The sequence below is a fragment of the Gadus macrocephalus genome, chromosome 1, assembly GCF_031168955.1.
Source record: "Gadus macrocephalus chromosome 1, ASM3116895v1".
Lineage (NCBI taxonomy): Eukaryota > Metazoa > Chordata > Actinopteri > Gadiformes > Gadidae > Gadus > Gadus macrocephalus.
The window spans coordinates 11,301,657-11,317,664 of NC_082382.1; the positions used below are offsets into that span (position 1 = coordinate 11,301,657).

Below are 16,008 nucleotides of genomic sequence, written 5' to 3' on the forward strand. Positions count from 1 at the left end.
GTTGCAAATAATTATTACATTTTTCTTAATTCAGAGGTTCATAGAGCAACTTTTATCTTAAGTATCTAGTACATGTCCTAGGTCCACAATGGAATGATGGATTGGTCATCTCATCCATACTTCTATTTTATGCACACAAAAAAGTAGACATGGGCTGTCTAACCTGACCAATAATCCATCTTGCACATTTTTTCTTTAAAGCCCTCGCCCATATTTCACAAGGATATGATACATTGGGACAGTGACTGGTGATGTGATTTAAAAAAAAACACAATGAAATCACTGCCAGTTTTTGTAACCATCATTTTTTTTTGTCTGTGTGTGGCAGCACTATCTGCAGAATAACACACAAACACACAGACACACACACTGCTGAATTGAATTGGCAGGATAATCCTTCTGTGTCACTGTGTGTGACGGGTGTAATATCACTACTGTGGGGATCTGCTGCCTCAGATCCGAGTGTTCAGGGAGTAATGCTGTGTGTGTGAGTCAGTGAGTGAGTGAGCGTGGGCATGTGTATGTGTCTATGTTTGAGCGTGTGTGCATGCTCCATTGGTGATGGTTACTGGGAATCAATAGTAGGTGACCGGTAGATGTAGAATGCATGATCTATACTGGTGGATGGCATGATGGTTGGGGAGCCTCTGGGCCTGTCTTCACTACGTTTCACTTTTCACTCTGATAAAAGCCTCCATTTTTTTTAACAATGAGATTGGGACACGTTTTTCCCAACAGTGTTGGAATGATCTTCAACTGATGCAATTATCCCAACCAGAACTAGAGGCACTTTTGGTATTTTTCTGTTCTCTTTACACTTTATGTGCTGTCATCAATTTCCTAGCAGTTTTATTTTGCAATCATGTAAAACAAATCTGACACCTGGAGGCATGCGTAAATTGCCACCGTTTTGATTGCAGACACATTCATCATATATAAAGGTAAATCTGAACACATTTCCTGCCCCAGTGGCTTTATCGGATATTTGTCTCAAACGGTTAACTGACTCGCCGTCAGCATTGAGAAACTTTTTATAATTTACTTCTAATAATGTATCCTAACTGGCCTTTTTTGTGATGTAGAAATGCACATTCCACTTTCTGATTCCGTGCGTCTCCTCTCGTCCTCAGATCGAGAAGATCATGACACTAATCGGAGCTGGCATCGATTTCACCAGAGACCAGCAGTACACAACGCCAGGTACAGTACGCCGTCGCCATTCACTGTGTAATGAGTAACTATCCAATCACTTCGCTGCACATCGTCTCCATCCATGCGGGTCACTAATGCTGACCCTTTACCCCAAATTACTTTCATCGTCCACTGTCGAGAATTCCCTCGTGGGCGTGCTACGATTATTAATCTGAACCAATCGTACAAATACAACTCCTATATTTGTTGCTCAGGAGTCAGGACTTAGCCTCGGTGCTTTCCTGACACACTGTATAACATAACTCTTTCATTCAAGTAAAATCTTTTTCTTTTGGTAGCGGTGCAGGTCTAGTGCAGCAGCACACGTGTCTGTGTGTCCTCGTTGTATGTGGGGCGGATGCCACTGTCAGGTTCACTCCAACCACCAGAGCCTCTCCAGTCACCCGATCTCCTTGTTTATTCTGCGGTTGCTCATGTTATGGAATCCACCCTACGCCCCCACCCCTACCCTCATCCCCCCAGCACCATGTGTAAACCATCCTCCCACCTCACCACCCTCCACCCTGCCTTGGTATTCATCCTATCTGGGCGGTGGCAGGAAGACATGGGGTGGCTCGGCCAGTAAGTGAGCACATGACTCGAGACCTGGAATAGCCGCTGTGCGTTAAGACGGACGGACGCTCGCGGAGCTGAGCTGACAATAGAGCTATCACCTTATCTGTGGGTCTAGTTCTTCTGTCCTTTTTTTTTTAAAGGGACGGGCGTGAGGAGAGGATCAATACGACATCCGTATTATGTCTGATGCGTTTTGTATATTAGAACTGCGTACCTAAGAAGTAGTTGGTCCGTCGGTGACCTGTCCTCTTTATAAGGGTCCGGTGAGGGAGAGAGGGATGGGGATGGAAAGAGAGAGAGAGGGGGACACGGAGAGGGAGGGAGGGAGAGAGAGAGAGGGGGAAGGAGAGAGGGAGGGAGGGGGGAGAGAGGGGGACGGAGGAGGAGAAGAGAGGCAGGGGGAGGGAGGGGGGGGGGGGGGGAGAAGAGAGGCAGGGGGAGGGAGGGGGGGGGAGAGGCAGGGGGACGGAGGGGGAGAAGAGAGGCAGGGAGATGGAGACGGAGGGAGGGGGGAGAGAGGCAGGGGGAGGGAGGGGGAGGAGAGAGAGAGAGAGGGGGACAGAGGGAGTCGGGGAGAGAGAGGTTTTGTGTCCTCATTTAAAGTTCCAGTGCGGGTTGTGTTCTCTGAAGCGAGGCGGAGACACGACCGCCAGCAGCATAACAATACGTTCACATCTGCGCCGCCGCGATACCGCGCTCCATTTTGGGTTTAGTGCATTGGATGTGTCAATAATGGCCTGGCCTGTGTTGTGTTTTCTTGTCTGTGAATGGAGCCTTGAATACGGAACAGTGAGTCAGAGGATCTGCTGTAGAAAAGTGCCGTTGTTGTTGTTGTTGTTGTTGTTGTTGTTGTTGTTGTAGTTGTAGTTGTTGTAGTGTATCGCTCTGCAATAGCTTGTGTCCCCCACCTGTCCTTAAGCTTGATGGATGGTCACCAGAGGACCCCCCCCTCTCCCCATCTCCCCATCTCCCCCTGACTGCATCGGTCAACCAGAACCAGAATCGACCGCACATGCTGTCAGCGATACACCCCTGCCATTACCCCCCGGCCCCTCACTGTCTCCGACACAGTACATAACCTCACCCTGCTAAACACAAGCCCCCCCCCGGGTTAAATATGAACCGGCGTGTCAGGGGGGAGATGAGCTCACATGACCTTGTGTGGCCGAGACCACCGCGTTAAACCGGACCCCCACACGGCCACACCAACACCCACCCCCAGGCTAGCTTCTTATTTTGCGTCTTTTTTTTTTTTGAGCGCGCGGCACAAGCCAGGACCCAATAGCATCCGTCATGCGTCTGCGCTCCATCTCCATCAGGGTAAGGGCCCTGCTGGCAGCCTCCGTCCAGGGGGCCCGTCATCCTGTCCATCCATCCATCCAGTCTGAGGCGCCCACAGGGAGGAGAGAGCGAAGTCATTCCCCTCCGTCTTCTGTCGAGCGGTGGGCCGGGCTGTTTCTCCGCGTGCCTTCCGTCCCCCCCACGCTCCTTCCAGGACATTTTCTGATACAATAGGGGTTATTTTTTGTGGGGTGTTGGGTTTGGGTGAGGCTGATAAGAAGTTACTTATCTACAGTGTGACGAGGGGAAAGGGAAACGGTGGGAGACGATAGACAATCACATTTATCTCAGCGTGACGGAGGAGCGGGTTCCACACAAAGAGCAGCCACCAAGCAGTGTCTCTGGAAGGGCGAACGAGGGGGAGAGAGGGTTTGTGTGTGTGTGTGTGTGTGTGTGTGTGAGTGGCATAAAGAGACTAAGGGGGGTAGGTAGGTAGGTAGGGTGAGTGAGAGAGAGAAAAAGAGGGTTAGAAGTGAAGGGGGCGACAGAGAGAGGGAGGCTGGGGAAAAAGAGTGGGGGAGGGTGGGAAAGAGGTGTGAGGGAGGGTTAAGTGAGCGAGGGAGGGAGAGAGGTGTGGGGGAGGGCGCGGTAAGGGAGAGAGAGAGCGAGAGGGAGGGAGGGAGGGAGGGAGGGAGGGTGTGAGGAGAGCGGCGGGGGAGATAGTGAGAGAGGAGGGGAGAGAGGGAAAGAAAGAGCAAGTGAGGGACAGAGAAAAAATAGAGAGAGAGAGATGGAGAGAGAGTGATAGAGAGAGGGGGAGGGAGAAGGGAGAAGCAGAATGCGCGCTGTAGCTTCCTGGTCGTTCAGGACAATAGGAGGATGCCGTCCCAGCATCTCTTGCCTCGGCTCTTTTCTCCCTTAGCGCGGGGAACCGGAGGAGCACATGGGCGCTAGTCCCATCTCTGGAGGGAACTTCCACTACCACTAATACAGACATCCCTGCCACCGGGGGGAACCGGATAAGGCTGAGACAGAGGGAGGCAGACGGAGACAGAGGGAGGCAGACGGCACCTCCTGGGGGACTTTGAGCTCTCAGGAGTTGAGCTCAGAGTTCAGCCCTGGGTTGAGTTGTCCTGAAGAGCTCCTTGAAGAAGCCGCTCTGGGCACGCTTTCCAATTTCTCTCTGGATCCTTCTTTTGCTACGGAGTATGGGATGCAGAACACCGTCACCGGGGTGTGACGGCCACCCCAGGAGCAGGACAAGTGTGTGTGTGGGCCTGCATGTGTGCGTGTGTGTGTGTCTTCAGATTACATTGGGCAGGTGAAGCGTGAGAGGGCCCGGGAAAAAATACTCAAAGGACAGACGACCTTAGCTTTATTCTGTTATTGGTTTATTGTGTTCACCCGTTTCTGACCTGAATGCTACTTTGGCTTGATTTATTTTTTAATATTTTATGCAGATTGCATTTTGAAGTATAATTGACTTATACTATGTCTGTGTGTGTATGTGTGAGTGTGTCTAACATCCAGACTACGCAGGAGCTGTGAGTTGAGGGGGAACTCTGTTATGGTGATTATTACACATCTGTATCGTGGATTGCTGCTACTTACAAGATCTAAGACTCTGGACTTTAATAAGGATATATATACGCTGTTCAGCAAAGCTCCTGTTTGGACCTCATTGGACTCAAAAATGTCATTTTTAAAGTTTTGGATTTAGTTTTTACCCTGGTTCGCGATAAATGTTTTCCCATTTCAAGTCTTTCAACCATGTGCTGGACAATGGCTACCAGACTACAGTAGTGTAGATTGTGTTTAAGCAGGCAGCAAACCAAATATTGGTCCAATCGCCCTCTCCTCCGCAGAGCGACGGACGGAGGGACGGACAGACGGAGGGAGGGAGGGAGGGAGGGAGGGAGGGAAGGAAGGAAGGAAGGAGGGAGGGAGGGAGGAAAGGAGGGAGGGTAGGTAAGTCGGCTGCAGTTCGACAGCCGCCACCATCACCATCGACCCCCCCCCCCCCCCCCCCCCTCCCCTTGTTTCGCTCTAACCTCGGGTGGGCCCCCCGTTTCCGGGAGCCGCCCCAGAGAGGGACCCTGTCTCCCCTGGCCTCCTGCTGCTGGGGCGTCCCGCGGCTGTGCTGGCCCAGGATGATGTGGCAGTGCCACGTGTCGTCCTCCCAGTGCCGCTGCTACCGCCTCCGGGGCTTCTCCTTGCTGAAGCTCGTCCCTCCCCTGTCTGCAGGCGCCGCCGGCCGCCTGCTGGAGCAGCCCGTGGGCGACTGGCTGGAGCACGTGGGGCTGCCGCAGTACGAGAGCAAGCTGCTGCTCAACGGCTTCGACGACCTGCACTACATGGTGAGTGGCGCCGCCGGGGTCCTTCCCCCTCCTTGTTATCCTCTTCTTCTCCTCCTCCTCAATACTTTTCCCCAAAACCTCAACACAAAATTCCCTGCAGTGAAACCAGGTCCCTTTATCTGGATTGTTTGTGAAAACGTTCCAGTTTTCTCTGTTCAAATTCCTATTTATCTTTTAATTCTCTTGAAAACACAATCACACTTGAAAATAAATAATGCATCTCTTTATACCTCAGAACATCATGATATGGTATTTCTTTTTTATTCCCCATGAATCTTAAGGTGTGTGCGTTGCACATGCACACGCACATGCACACATAGAGCGATAGCGTGCCCTTCCAGTCACCTGTGATCTATGTGTTCCCTAAACGAAGGTGGCCACCTCAGCCCCTGAGAGTGTGAGACGCTATTGTTGGAGCCGGCAAGGTCACGGTGCCCCATAACACCACCTGCTGCTACAGCTCTGTGATTCAGCCCGCTCCCCCTTGCCATTGTTTCTACAAAGCAGGCCTTTGGTAACGAGGATGGATGGGGGGAGAGAACGGCTGGCCACAGCTGGCCGGGCCAAGCCACAGAATCCTGCTTCTAAATAAGACATCTGTGGCTGTGTGTCACGCGCCGAGAGCTCTACCCTGCCTTCTCACCGGCTCGCCTCACACACCTCTCTCTACCAGCCTGCTAATGACGTGCACCGATGCGGGCGCACTCATGCTCGGTGAGGGTGTTAAGGCCTTTTAGAGAACTCAGAAGAGGAGTGAGAGGCTGTTTAGTGTGGGGAACAACCACAGGCTGGTTGGCACTGTTTAGGAGCCCCTTTGGTTTCAGTGGACCATCAATCACCCACATAAAAACCACCTTCTTGACAACTTTATCTCTTTCCCGTTTCTCGCCAAAAGTGAAGGTCGTGGTTGTTGTTTTTATTTATTAAATTGGGCAGACCGTTGTAAATAATGCACGTAGCTATGCAAAATCCTTTTGAGTCTGACCTTCTGCAGTTTAGTTTGTCTGTAAGCGTTGTCTAATTACTGTCTGTCATGGCCGTTGTAGCCGATAACAACACGGATATCCTAATCAATATCATGTAAATATGGTTATTGATTATTATTTTGAGATCGTTTTCTGTATTCTTCGGTCTTCGTGGCCCCGAAGGGTCCGGGCTCTCTGGGGGGAAGGAGGGGGGGGCATCATTAGCATGTTCTCATGGTGTGTCCGCCCCTGCAGCGAGATCCCTGATGTACATGAACGATCGATTCCACCATCAACCCGGCTCTGATCTCTGTCTCACTCCCGGCCAGCCCCCTGGGTGGGGATCAATAACACCACTGATTGCACTCTGTTTAAAGGACAATGCCGGTGTGGATGATCAAACCTTTGTGACCGTCTCTCCTGGCTTCACTATAACATCTGTTACTACCACATACGGTTACCTTTATTATTAGTCAAAATAACTCTTCTGTGCAGACTCTGCCTAAGAGCATCTTTCGTGAACGTAACGAATGTGAACAATGCCATATGTAGCACTTGAGTCTTTGTGAAAATACATTTTGTAAAGTACAAGTCTTCAAACTGCGAACTGACCTACACACATTGATTCCAAAAGACTCAATTGCTTATGTGCTTTGTTTACATTTGTGGTGCGCTTGTGATAAATGCTCTTCGATAGAACGGGTTAAAGAAAGTACTTTTGAAGTTGGAAAGTGAACCCTGGAGAGATGTGGACACCGGTACGGTCACCCAGACGGTGTGGTCCTCCCAGAAGAAGCAGCAGTGAGGGCTAGGCGTGCTGAAGAGCACAGAGGTTTTCCGTATCCATTATCCATTCTCTGGAAGACAAGTGCTTTGATGAAAGGAGTTGGCAGTACCTGCTCTCTCGTTTTGGTCCTGCCTGTTGTTGACACGGGCGTCAAACCTAAATGGATCCTTTTATCCCGCCCTCGTTCTGAACGGGGTTATTTTGGTGGTTTTCCTCCCGTGGTTGTACCTGCCAGAAGAGAGTTAGGAGTTAATTTGCTCTCAAGGCAACAGACTCGGTCGACACGCCTCCACAGAGCCTCTCCATGTTCATTATTCCTTCAGGCACATGTTCGATAGATGCTGGAGAGGATGTCTATTTCAGGCCCTGCTGGAGTTAGCCAACCTCCGAATACATCACGACCTTACCGTCAAGGGAGAGTCTTTTACCCATTACCCATTACACATTACATATTACACTCGCACACGCACGCACAGACACGCACACCTACAAACACACAAAGACACACAGAGAAACACACACACACACACACACACAGACACGAACACGTAGAACATGCATTTTCCCCCTTTGTCCCGGTTGTGCTGATGATAGCATTGCATCGCCCCCCCGCCCCCCAAAGTCGATCCGCCCCAGACAAGAGGAGGGAGCAACCATCCCCAAACCACCATTAATCAAACTGTGGTGTGTCTTTTGAGATATACTTCTCAACTCTTCACTCTGGGTTTTTTTATACTCTGAGCTTTTCTTCTCTGCGGATGAATGATACGGCGGACGGCGAAGGCCACATTTATTTTAGTTTCTTCTCCCAGAGGGTAGATCATTTCATTCCGTCAGTCAGGGCTCTTTCAAGGGCGGGTTTATCCCTGTCAGACCGCCGTGATGAAGCCATGGCTTTTAATCTCTTTGTCACGGATTAAGATAGGGGAGGGCGTCTGAGGCGCTCTCTTTGAGCATTCGGCGGCAGAACGTTGAAAGGATTGACAGTTGAGGTTTATACCACCAAATCATCTCATATTGACTCTAAAGTTGCCATTGAACCCACATGGGGTCAACAGAATGGATTTAGCTGGGAATACTTTGCAGTTTTGACATTGCCGTGAGTGACCCGGGATGGTCTGTATTCGTGATGGGTTTCTGCGGTGTTTAATGCTGCTATTACCTAAGGTAAAGCTGTTATGGGGATGCACTTATAAAATAAAGACCAAGCTTTTGGCGACATCAATATAATATATATTTTAGACGGACCACAGAGACTTGGTAACAGAGTTGACATAATGATGATGTGATTGACAGACTTGCATTATGATGGTTCTCTATGGAGAAAAGGCTACTTTAGCTATATCTGTATCGCCCCCTACAGGATGAAACCCCAACTGGCCTCTGAGCAGGTCGGTGTGGGTAGGTCGCACCTGTGATTACACCAGGGTCTTCTCCTTTGTCTCACTGATGCCACAGTTCTTCCAACGTCTTTGTGATACGATCTTTCTTCATTTCCAGTTCTGCATAACTCTTTCGTTTCTTTATGTAGAGTCATTCTTCAATTATGCTCTCTTTTGTCTTCTTCATCTTCTTTTTGCCCTTTTCTAATATTCTCATGCTTTTATCTGTGTTTGAATCCTACATTTGTATCTTTTTTTTTAATCCATGCTCCAATTCATAGGCTGTAATTAAAAATCTTTGGACCATTGGTTTATTGCAAGCTGTGAATATCGCTCCACAGATTTGTAAAGCTATGGCCTGGCTCAGCACTATGCAAGCAGCTTAATGGTAGCACACACATTCCCTCTTGCACACACGCACACACATGTTCTCTGTCCCTCAGCCCCCATACTATCCTCCGTGCTGGGGTTTTCTCTAAAATGTCTGCATGACAAACCGACAGCCAGGTTTGGTCAACAGAGACCCATCCCCTCGTATCCTAACCTCTCTCTCTCTCCCTCTCCCTCTCTCTCTCTCTCTCTCTCTCTCTCTCTCTCTCTCTCTCTCTCTCTCTCTCTCTCTGGAGAATGGGCGTGTTATGGGATTAATCTATCACCTATCATCCATCTGCCCGAGGCGGTGCATTGTGTACCAGAGGCGAAACCTCTGGACGATACCCAAGTATTGTCCTCTTTGTTCACTCCACACAAAAACCTTCATCGGCAAATGTCCAATCTGCTCAGGCCCCGAGAGCGGCCATTAAAGTCACAGCACCACTTACCCTGTGGCAAAGTGATGCCCATGAAGGACGCAGAAACATAAATGGACATGAGTGGAGTTGTTGCTTATGTGCCCCCCATGGCTGTAGTAAAATAACAAACAGGATTGATACCACACCTAGCTAAGCACCCCCCACGTCTGGGAGGGTGCTTAGCGCCGGGCTGACGTAGCACCGGGCTGTAACCGAGGATTGGTTTGACCCCCACCCCCCCCCCCTCCCCCCCCTCACTCAGCAGCCAGTCCTCCCCCCTCCTCAGTGCCAACGCCCCTCATGCACTTGAATCTCAATTAAAGCGATGCATTGAAACGGGCGCGGCCAGGACGGCTCACTTCTCCCCACTCGGAGAGGTAGACTAGCTCAAAGGCTAGATCCATTCTCATTAACCACCCTGCCTCTCGTCTTCTGTGGGATTCATCCCTACAGGAACAACCTTAAATGTACTATTGTGCATTTTATATAGTGCGCTAAGTATATTTGCTAATAGTGGATTTGCAAACAAATGTCTGCCAAAGCTTTAAAAGAAAACGTTTTTAACGTATGTTTAACTTAATCAGCTGAGTAGATGCAACCTCCTCTGGTTTGATGGGTAGCCGTTTTAAAGTCTCCATGGGTCCGCCTGATATCAACATGGCTCCTGTAAATGTTCCTGGATGTCCTTCAAATATGCGTACATTGGTGTGTAGGGTTTGTATCCTTCTCATCTTAAAGGGCCTCTATGTAGGTATTTTTTTCCATTGCAACACAAACAGGATGTCATTAAACTCAACACATGAAACCTACCCCGGATCTCCCAGACGAAACAGCCTGTAGGGTGATCTGTATTATATCTAAACAGGGACAGTTCTGCCGGTAAAAGTGAAGGCAGTGACGTCCAAACTCAGACACCACTCCCACTGTCTGTTTATAGCTAACATTTGTTTATGATTATAGCTAACATTGGTTTAGGATTGTTATCGTCTCGAACAACGAAGCTTGAACCCCTGTTCCCTCAGTGTGCGGCTGCAGTGCACTTACCATCCAAAGGGAGCAGGAATAAGGAGGCGTCTCTGATTCGTACTTGTAGTCCCTTTAAGTGTATCCTCTGAACCCGGGCTCCTTGTTTTTTGATTGTGGTGTAGGGAAGGAATGTGATGGAAGAGCAGGACCTGAGGGAGATTGGAATCACGGATCCCAGCCACAGGCGGAAGATCCTCCACGCAGCTCGCTCCCTACCCAAGGTGAGAGAGCGTCCGTGTGTCGGCCAGATGAACTCTGCTCCCTGTGTGTCTGCTGCTTCCCCCCTTATTACCTCCAGATTATCACCTTGATATGGCTACATAACCAATCAATAGAACTCAAGGTAGCCCCCCTTAGTTCTTCTGTTATATTGTGTAACAAAAGCCCCCTCCCATACAACAGAGAGTCCTAGTCCCACCAAACCAGAAATTATTAGACCGAGGTATGTTAGAAAATAATGCAATATTATTATAAAGAAATAGCGTGCAATATGGAATTATGCATAGATATGTCTACTGATACAAAAGAGAATGCACTTTCAAGAATAGTGACATTTAGTGAAAATTGTATGTAAAGTATAAAAAAAATGTCTCTCTTTCTCTATAAAGTAAACAGAGAGAGAGAGAGACCAATAGTTCTGCAACCACCAGCAGCATACTATTATGTCACACCATTTATCTTTTAAAACTGAACCTAAGATGTGACCTGTCCTCATCGTCCTCCCCGTTGACCGGCTGTGTCCGCCTCCTACAGGTGAAGGCGCTGGGCTGTGACGGCAACACGTCCCTCTCTGCCTGGCTGGACAGCCTGGGTCTGCAGGAGTACCTGCACAACTTCCTGGCCAGCGGATACCGAACACTGGAGTGTGTCAGGACCCTGTGGGAGCTGGAGATTGTCAATGTGAGTGTGAGCGTGTGGCAACGCACACACGGATGCTCACTCACTCAAAGGACACTACAAGGCCCCCTGGTGACATAATAACTTCTTTTATGATGCATAATCTTCGCCTCCAGGTACTGAAGATCGCCTTGCTAGGACACAGGAAACGCATCATCGCCTCGCTAGCAGAGAGACCCTATGAGGAGCCTCCGGTCAAACCGCCTCGTCTGTCTCAGATCAGGGTAAGGAAAGGCTTTACGTTGCAAGTGGTCCTTCGTTCTATTTATTTTTACTTTAAAAACCAAAGTTAGAAAGATAAAGTCGTGGTTGGGATAAAATTGGTTCACAATTCACAATTCATTATGAGTCAGGTTGACCCTTGAATCCATTTTTCTGAAGATTATGCCAGAAACATCAATGTAATCAGTGGAACCATATTAAATGTACCATTGTACATTTATTATAGTGTGCTGTAGTATATTTGCCAGTAGTGGATTTGCATCAACCATATGCAAAGTTAATTTGCCCAGGGACTACAGGTGGAAAATAGCAATCTGCTATATCCTGGCACATTGCCTATCCTCTTGTTGTACAAGATTAACGTCATATTGTGCACTGTACCCGTCTTGAAAAATAAAAACAACAACAACAATTTGTCAGCCAAAGCTATATTCCTAAACTGTGGCTCCACAAAGTGTCCCTAATAATAAAGTGTATCAACAGCCCCAGTGTTCCCCACTGGGGGGGTCATTCCACATACCGTCCTCACTCTCTCTCTCTCCCCCTCCCAGTGTCAGGACCTGCCCGGCTCGCTAAGCTCCTCCCCTCTGACTCACCTGGACTCCTACGCCGGGGGGCGCTCCATGGACCTGCTTCTGCCCCTGCCCGAGTCCGGGAGGAAGAAGAGCGCCGACCTGGACCACGAGGCCGGCCAGCGGGCCCGCAGCGAGAGGCACAGGACCCACGTAGGTCCCCCCCGCCCCCTGGGGCTCCTCTGAAGAGATCCTTCCGAAACAAAACCGATCCACTTAATTTAGCGTCGGAAAATTGTGTCCTGGATGTATTGAATGTATGATCCATGCAGCTCAAAGCATAACAGGAATACAGACCCAAAACTATAATCATATATACTTGAAATTAATTTGGAAATTAAAGTGGTTATTATTTGAATATATTTGCCTGGAGCCTTACGATGAAACAAACGTGATCTGAGCCTGTGGATGTTTCCGTCCACATCCGGCCAGCAGGAGCGGAGCGAGGATCGCTACAGGGAGCCCCGTCTGACCCTGCGCCCCCCCAGCCAGGCCGCCCCCTACGCTCCGGTCCAGAACTGGCATCACCAACCCGAGAAACTCATCTTTGAGTCCTGCGGCTACGAGGCAAATGTATGTGCTGCGGAAGGGCCCCTGTTGATGCGGTGCTCATCCTCCTTCCTGTGGATAGTTCCCTTGTGCTCCTCTTATGTTCTTCTGTCTGTCTGTCCTTCCTGCCCTTGCAGTACTTGGGCTCCATGCTGATCAAGGAGCTGCGGGGCACTGAGTCCACGCAGGACGCTTGTGCCAAAATGAGGGTACGGTCAAGTGCTATTATCTGTGTAGATGTTTTTATGGGTAGGATAGGGAAGGGGTTGAACGAGAGAGGGAATGACATGTCGCATGGGATGGAGTTTAACCTGGGTTGCTGCAAGGCGTGTTGCGCGCCTCTGAGCCTGACGGTTGAGCCTGAGCTTTGCATTAAGGCGAAAACATCGGAGAACTGACTGGCCTGTTTTCTGTCGTTCTCCTTCTCTATGCAGAGATCGACGGAGCAGATGAGGAAGGTGCCGACCATCGTCCTCTCCATCACCTACAAGGGGGTGAAGTTCATCGACGCAGCCAATAAGGTTCGACCCCTTGACAGTTTCCCAGGGAATCACAAAGCGGATTTATAAGCCAAGATAGACTATACAAGGGAAATTTGTGTTCCCCTTTTACACGATGTGCAAATATAAAGGCAGAGCCTTTATCTGCCGTGGTTTGTTTTAAGTACATTCTTTATTTTCTGTGTTACTTCCTTCTGGTAAAAGGCAGTCGTCAATGGCTAACTGTTGGTTCAGGCCGGGCAGGTTTGAACAGGAGCTCTTCCCTTAATGGGTTTGGCATCGTAAAAGGGGGATTGTAATTATCTGTGTGCTTCCACCTCTCCTACACTGTGATTAAAACCACAAGGACACTGTTTCTTCACCTCCTTCCTTATTGCCAAGGTCACTTCAATCTCAATAAATAATGTACATTAATATATTCCACTAAATAGATTTAACGAGAGGAATTAGAAGTTGTTCTTGGCAACCTTTCAAATATGATAATGATTTGTGTGATTGGCCGGCAATCTTTCAAATTGCGTCTGTTATCACATGGTCTCGTCCTCAAATTACTTCTTCTGCGCAGAACATCATCGCGGAGCACGAGATCCGGAACATCTCATGCGCGGCCCAGGACCCGGAGGACCTGTGCACGTTCGCCTACATCACCAAGGACCTGCAGACCAGTCACCACTACTGCCACGTGTTCAGCACCGTGGACGTGGTGAGCACCTGCCCCCCGCTATGTCCACCTCCCCTTGGGCTCCAGCCCCACAGGGAAGCGCCCCTGTTTCCCTTCAGGACTGAGTCACACCTGGGGCCCCAACATAGCCGCTGAAGCCACCTTCACTTTCATTTTAGAGTCCTAGCTGCCTGGTGTACGTAACCGACCTAAGTGTAGAATTTGAACATACATTAATCACTTTGAGCTGACAATATATATATCTAGATATATAACAGGTTGCAATTTAACTAAAAGTTAAGACATTCCCCCACTCTCTCCGTTGTGTGGTATGTGTATATAAAGATATATATATATTCTTTTTTCTTTCATTATATTTGAACCGGTACAGTTTTGCTGTGACCTTTTAGTTTTTTCGTACCTTTTGAATTTCTGCAATGTTTATTTAATAATTATTACTGACACTAGTTTTTGATTGATTCTTACACATAGGCTTCTCTTGTTGTCCCAAGTAACTTAATGCTTTATGGGCTGATGATTAGCCTTTACTACTGCCTTCTAGTCGTTACCTTCTGTTCATGCGTCAGTAAGAGTCTGGCTGTGTTTGACTAGCCCAGCCTGATGAGCCTGCTTATCTGCTGCATACACTTGAGTCATCCAGAGTAGGTGTGTTCTGATTTCCTTCTTCCTCATCCCAGGGAATAATATCATGATTCCTACATATATTAACTACTGGATAACACAAAGACGGCTTAACACAGGATATTGGTGCTCAGATGGGGTAACATGTGTGTGGGGTCCGATGCTGGACCACACACTTGGCTTGCCTACCTGGTAAGCCAATCAGGGGGGACCACACCCATACATAAAACCAATCAATACACAACCGAAACACAAATACAGTTGCACAAAGGGAAATGAATAGAGACATTGACGGGATGGGCATTTGAAGAAATTTTCTTGATCGAGCATCGCTAGAGTTATCGATCAATTATCGATTAATCATTAACTTTTTTCTATGTTTTTTTTCTAATGTTTTTATCAATGAAATCTTTATTCCAACAATAATGTATGGGCCAAAATTAATACAATACAGTTAACTTGAAGACCTACAACTGTTTAACAGTTTTAAAATAATAAATACAGGCATTATAGGTTATAGGCCTATGCGGCGCTCGTAAAGTCCGAACAATGCGCCTACAGGCGCTCTTAAAGGTTTGGAAACGATTCAACAAGACTAAATCTGTAGCCTATTCCAATTACAATAAGTAGCGAACTTATCGGACAACAATAATCAAACAAAGGCAGTAGGCTAAAAGTGGGCATTAAACTGTATAACTGTTATGAAAAAAAAAAGGGGGGGGGAAAGGCCGACATATAATGCCTGCAGCCGGCGCGCGGAAAAGGCTCGCAACAAAAAGATGAGCCACCCATTTACAAACAATTGCATGAACTAGTCTATCTAAAAGCAATACCTTATTGAACATATATAAGGCTGGACTTGTTGCTAAAATATCACAGTTTTGGCAAAATGTAACGACTCCAAGAGGCACCAAGCGGAGCGAGAGTCAACACATTAAGAAAGAAAAGAGCGACTCACATACGGTGGTGACTGTCGTCCATAGCATACAGTAACTCCAGCCTACATATTTTTGTTTAGGAATATAAGCATGTTAACATGCTCGGGGGTCAGACGCGAACGCAGCCTTGTAACTGTCAGTCCAGCAGCAGAAAACACCCGCTCTGACGGGACCGAAGTTGCGGGGATGCAGAGGTATTGTCGCGCTAACTTTGACAGCCTGGGGAACCTTCTTCCATTCACTTTCCACCAGTCGGCAGGGTTATATTCGATTAAATGCTTCAAGACTCACAGTATGCAACACAACGTCCTTTTGATCGATAACAATATAAATTGATCGACGCATTTCTTAACGATCAATTATCGAGCATCGATTAATTATGCCCATCCCAACACAAACAAAGCTCTGTGGGTTATACTACACACACACGGTTGGCGGGGGTTAACCAGTTTTACCCAGTGCAGTGTTTTGACTGCAGTGGGCTTGGGTCTTTCATTAGAGGGGAACGGAAACACTGGGTTTAATCCACGTTTGATTTGTTTTGCCATCCTGCATCCGGCATTGTTTATCATTATTAGGCTAATGATGCCATTACTAGTTAGCTAGCACCTGACATCACTGCGAACATATCACACAGAAATACTTCAAAGATATCCTATGGGAGGAGACCT

General features: G+C 48.2%; 1 protein-coding gene across 8 annotated transcripts in view; it reads left to right on the forward strand.

Annotated features, from left to right (window-relative positions):
- The window catches only part of LOC132470090 (ankyrin repeat and SAM domain-containing protein 1A-like), a 65,461-nt gene that overhangs the window by 43,697 nt on the left and 5,756 nt on the right, over positions 1-16,008 (forward strand). For all 8 annotated transcript variants that reach the window (XM_060068284.1, XM_060068479.1, XM_060068562.1 and 5 more), the window contains 10 exons: positions 1,131-1,200; positions 5,293-5,405; positions 10,479-10,577; positions 11,110-11,256; positions 11,370-11,477; positions 12,027-12,200; positions 12,483-12,620; positions 12,734-12,805; positions 13,031-13,117; positions 13,662-13,799. In XM_060068284.1, coding sequence (XP_059924267.1) covers positions 1,131-1,200; positions 5,293-5,405; positions 10,479-10,577; positions 11,110-11,256; positions 11,370-11,477; positions 12,027-12,200; positions 12,483-12,620; positions 12,734-12,805; positions 13,031-13,117; positions 13,662-13,799 — 1,146 coding nt within the window. The remainder of the gene's footprint in view (positions 1-1,130; positions 1,201-5,292; positions 5,406-10,478; positions 10,578-11,109; positions 11,257-11,369; positions 11,478-12,026; positions 12,201-12,482; positions 12,621-12,733; positions 12,806-13,030; positions 13,118-13,661; positions 13,800-16,008) is intronic.